At 48.5% G+C, this 5000-nt stretch overlaps 1 protein-coding gene across 1 annotated transcript; it reads left to right on the forward strand.

Annotated features, from left to right (window-relative positions):
- Nucleotides 1-973: 973 nt before the first annotated feature.
- On the forward strand, nucleotides 974-2218 carry LOC143033555 (uncharacterized). Its single transcript, XM_076199048.1, has 2 exons — nucleotides 974-1032; nucleotides 1169-2218. Exons 1-2 carry the CDS (start codon nucleotides 1027-1029, stop codon nucleotides 2201-2203), a joined length of 1041 nt encoding a protein of 346 aa, XP_076055163.1. The 5' UTR covers nucleotides 974-1026; the 3' UTR covers nucleotides 2204-2218.
- The last annotated feature ends 2782 nt before the right edge of the window (nucleotides 2219-5000 follow it).

The following is a 5000-nucleotide window of genomic DNA, read 5'->3' on the forward strand; positions in this document are numbered from 1 at the left end:
CTCATTATGCATTAACTTCGACCCCTTCACATTCAACCAAGTAGAATATAGACAACACTATGGTCTTTTTATGGGGTCACCGTTTAGTGCAATGGCTGCAAATATTTTCTTGGAGACATTAGAAGTAGACAATATACAAAGAATGATAGGAAGATACACCAAATGGCTAAGCTATGTAGACGATATATTACTCAGAACACCCAAAACCACAGACATCCAAAACAAAATCCGATTATTAAATAAGTAACACGAAAAAATCAAGTTCACATTAAAGGAAGAACAAGAAGTGTGCTTATCATTTTTTAGGGTAAAACAATCATTAGAACAGATTCCGGCCCAAAATATAAGGTATACAAAATATAAACCAACAAAGAAGATTATGTCCACTATTTATCAGGTCACAGAGAAAGATTTAAATAAGGTATAATTATTAAGTTCTTTCTATGCTCATACAGAATATGTAGCAAAGAATATATAGAAGACGAAATAAGACAAATAATTTCAATGTTTCAAAAGTTAAAATACACTACGAGTTTGATTATACAGTCAAAAACGAAAGCACAGTAGATAATGGAAAGGGAAACAAGTAGCCAAGACAAAGAAGAATATAATAAGAACAATGTTTTAGTAATCCCAAACTCCACAGTAGTCACAAAAATAAAAAAATACATACTACAAAACAAAACTAAAATATATACATATACAAGACAGATAATAAGAATTAATAGTACCTTCTAAACTTGTCATTATCGGCTGAAAGAAACCTGCACAGCGAAGCTATAGCGATAATCCCATACCACACTCCTGGTCATATGGCCATTTCCCGAAGGTTGAGTGTGGTTTGAATTTTCCGCCAAAATCATCGGAAATTTAAAATTCCCGGCTCTGTGCAGGCATGCGCATTGTCGACCCCACCTCCCCCTCCCTATTCCCTCCCTTCTTACCCGGCTAGCTCGAGCCGGACGTCGCGTCACTTAGCATCGCGGAACCAGACGAGTCGGTCACTCCACAACCCACCTTCTTTTCATGCCGGTAAGTCTGGTTCCTGCTCGTGCTCGTGTGTTCTCGTAGGGAGCCCTACCTGTTCTCCTGCAGTTTTTCCCCTTCGGTGTTGTGTCCAGACACCTTTGGGACACCCCTTCTATGATTATCATTATTCTATTTTCAGACCAAACGCTTGTGTGTGGAATCCGGCTGCACAGCCAGGATCTCGTCAGACGGCCACCACGACCTCTGCTCCCGCCATGCCCCTTGTTTCTCACAAGCTGGCTTTAACCCCCTAGCCTGCGTTGTGTGCAAAGCGCGGGTTGAGGAGATTCGTGCTGCTCCTCCCAAAACCCGTTCCAAGCTAGCCGCCCTCGAACTTCTTCGGGAGGCATGGCGCAGAGCTCGGAAATTGAAATCCGCTGACGACCCCCCCCCCCTGGTGTGGGCGGATCCGGCGTTAGGCGTGGAATTGGGCCTCGTTCGCCCTCGCCATCCGTCTCCCTATGTCTCCGAGACTTCCGTTGGTGGACAACCTGGGCCTCTCGGAGTACAAGGGGACGAGTCTGATGTTACGGAGTATGGTGTCCCCGAGCGTCCTCAGGCCTCTCGGCAGCCCCATACATCCGACCATCAAGGGTCCTTAAAACCCTTACGGCTTGCTTTGTCAAGCACCCCCACGAACTCGTCTTCCTCCCTAGTTCACTCACGTGAACCCGGCAGGAAATCTCGCTCGAAAAAGAGGTCTGCCTCACCGAGGTCCAGGACGCTCAGCTTGTCCCCACCCTCCACAGCCTCTCCCCCCAACTCACCCTCCCTTCCTCGCTCTCCTTTTCCTCGCCGTAAATCCCACAAGGGCAGGGAGCCGGGGGACGAAACGAGGGGAGAGGGAACTCTGGCTGCCCAAGTGGCTGCCCTCCTTCCGTCCCTGATAGGCCCCGTCCTTGAATCGGCCCTATCACATTATCCGGCCTTTCAGACCGTGCAAATCATAACGCACCCCTCTCCAGAGCAACCTCCTATTGAACCTACGGCTCTAGCCCCCCCTCCCACTCTCCCTCCTGGTCCTTCCCTCCGCCCCTCCGTGCCGGCGACAGGTATAGGACTAGAAGGCCCCTCTCAGGAGGAACCCCCCAATCAGACGTCCGTCGGGTTGGACGGGGTGGAGGACCACTACAGTTCTTCTTTACCTTATCCTCCTACCATGACGGACTCTTGAGTTCACCCCTTCTCATGGTGTGACCTTCCCCGGTCCTGGGAGTACTCGTTTGGAGAAGATCACAAGCTAGTGGCCTGGTCTCCCGACTACTCGCTACTGGAGGGCTGGAGGAGGAGAGATGACGTTATCCTAAAGTGGGCCAACGACGCGGGGGGGCTAAGGTTCTATATAAGATTCGACCCCTCTCCGCCCCGGCCTCCACGCCCTCCAGGATTTCCACCTCTAACACTCTGGACGCATTAGGTGCTCTCCTGGAGAACCCTCGTTTAAACCCTGATGGGCATATGTTTGTCGACAGGTCGGGGGACTCACCGGCGGTAGCACTCTCCCCAAACGCCTGGTTCCCGCAGGAGAAAGGGGAGAAAGCCTTAGACATCCCTGCTCTCGAGCGGGCCCAAGACCAACCCAAGACGGTTCCTCCTCGACGGCATATCCCTTCATCATTCCCCGTCGTCCTGCCACCACCCTTCGCGCCGGAGGGCCTGCGCGATTGCTTGTGGCACTCGGGCAGGGACCCCGCCCTCCCCCAGCAACTTAGTGAACCGGAGGCTAAGTTGCTGACGACGGAGGCCTCGACCAGACAAGACCTTGCCTCTACCATCTCGACCGTCACGGCAATGGCGATGATGAGGAACTGGCTGACGACGCTCGCCACGAGCTTTGAGGACTTCCCGCGGGAAGAATTGAGGTGAGTGGGATATTTCAATCTATAGAGGGTCCAGACCTGTCCTGGCGAGAGACGCTCGGGTAGCGTCTTCACCCAGGACGGAGCCTCTTGACTAGCGCCCGAGGACGAGGTCGTTCGGAAACGACCTCGGCTTCGCATATGTTATACGTTCTACAATTGAGCGATGTGACTTTATTACACCCTCCGGGGATCGGGATCCTTCTCGCCCTACTAATTTGATTCGCGTGTTTTCTGTATGCAGAGACACCCTGGCGGCACTCTCTACCGTGGCAGAGGGTACAGCCAACATGGCGTCATCAGCCCTACCCCCAGCAGCGAGGGCCTTCACCGCGGCTCGTCTGGCAGCTCGTCAGTCTGCAGCGCGGTCGGCCCCGGAGATAGCTCGCCGGGGCGTGGTGAGAGCAGCTCCCCTTTCCCGTGGTCTGTTCGACCAGGAAGCGACAGACCGCGTCTTCGCTACGGTCCCGACCGTCATCCAGATCCAACAACCCTCCCAACCGGAGATTCCAGGACTTCCTTCGGAGACACGCGATAGTGACCATCTCCGCTAGCACAGTTCTGGACTTCCTGTCTTGGCTAGCTGACACCACCAACAGGGCACCGGAAGGCCGACCCGGGCCATGCCCCCCACGCCCACAACATCAGAGGCCTCGCGGCATCGCTGGCGTTTCTCCGCACCCACTCTGTGGAACGGGTGCAGGACCTCGGGGGCTGGGCATCAGCAACTTCCTTCAGGACACGGTATCTCTACCACTCGATCACCCCTGTCCCATGTGTCGCCATGGGAACGGCTCCACCCCTCTTCGCAAAAGAAGGGGGGGCAAAGGGCGACCGAGGGGTAGGGGAAGGCCCAGGAACCGCTGAGCAAGATACAATATTCTACATAGAATTTATGCACTATGTGAATTGTACAATATTATTTTTATAAAAAATAAATAAATAAATGAATATATATATATATATTGATATTGATATCGATATAAGTAAAAAAAAAAAAAAAAAAAAAAAAGGTCGAAATGGACATGACTTCTCCTATTCAACTTAAGCTAATCTATAGTCATGATGGTCAAGAACTTTACCATGTTGAAATTAATTTCAACGCTCACTGTGACTCAGGTCGAAATGACCATGACTTTTCCTATTCAACTTGAGCTAATCTACAGTCATGATGGTCGAGAATTTTACCATGTTGAAATTAATTTCGACGCTCACCGTGACTCAGGTGGAAATGGACATGACTTTTCCTATTCAACTTGAGCTAATCTACAGTCATGATGGTCGAGAATTTTACCATGTTAAAATTGATTTCGACGCTCACTGTGACTTAGGTCGAAATGACCATGACTTTTCCTATTCAACTTAAGCTAATCTGTAGTCATGATGGTCAAGAATTTTACCATGTTAAACTAATTCAACGCCCACTGTGACTCAGGTCGACATGAACATGACTTTTCCTATTCAACTTAATTTAATCTACAGTCATGATGGTCGAGAATTTTACCATGTTAAAATTAATTTCGACGCTCACTGTGACTTAGGTCGAAATGACCATGACTTTTCCTATTCAACTTAAGCTAATCTGTAGTCATGATGGTCAAGAATTTTACCATGTTAAACTAATTCAACGCCCACTGTGACTCAGGTCGACATGAACATGACTTTTCCTATTCAACTTAATTTAATCTACAGTCATGATGGTCGAGAATTTTACCATGTTAAAATTAATTTCGACGCTCACTGTGACTTAGGTCGAAATGACCATGACTTTTCCTATTCAACTTAAGCTAATCTGTAGTCATGATGGTCAAGAATTTTACCATGTTAAACTAATTCAACGCCCACTGTGACTCAGGTCGACATGAACATGACTTTTTCTATTCAACTTAATTTAATCTACAGTCATGATGGTCGAGAATTTTACCATGTTAAAATTAATTTCGACGCTCACTGTGACTTAGGTCGAAATGACCATGACTTTTCCTATTCAACTTAAGCTAATCTGTAGTCATGATGGTCAAGAATTTTACCATGTTAAACTAATTCAACGCCCACTGTGACTCAGGTCAACATGAACATGACTTTTCCTATTCAACTTAATTTAATCTACAG

The sequence above is a fragment of the Oratosquilla oratoria genome, chromosome 2 (assembly GCF_046742065.1).
Source record: "Oratosquilla oratoria isolate Oo_2021 chromosome 2, ASM4674206v1, whole genome shotgun sequence".
Lineage (NCBI taxonomy): Eukaryota > Metazoa > Arthropoda > Malacostraca > Stomatopoda > Squillidae > Oratosquilla > Oratosquilla oratoria.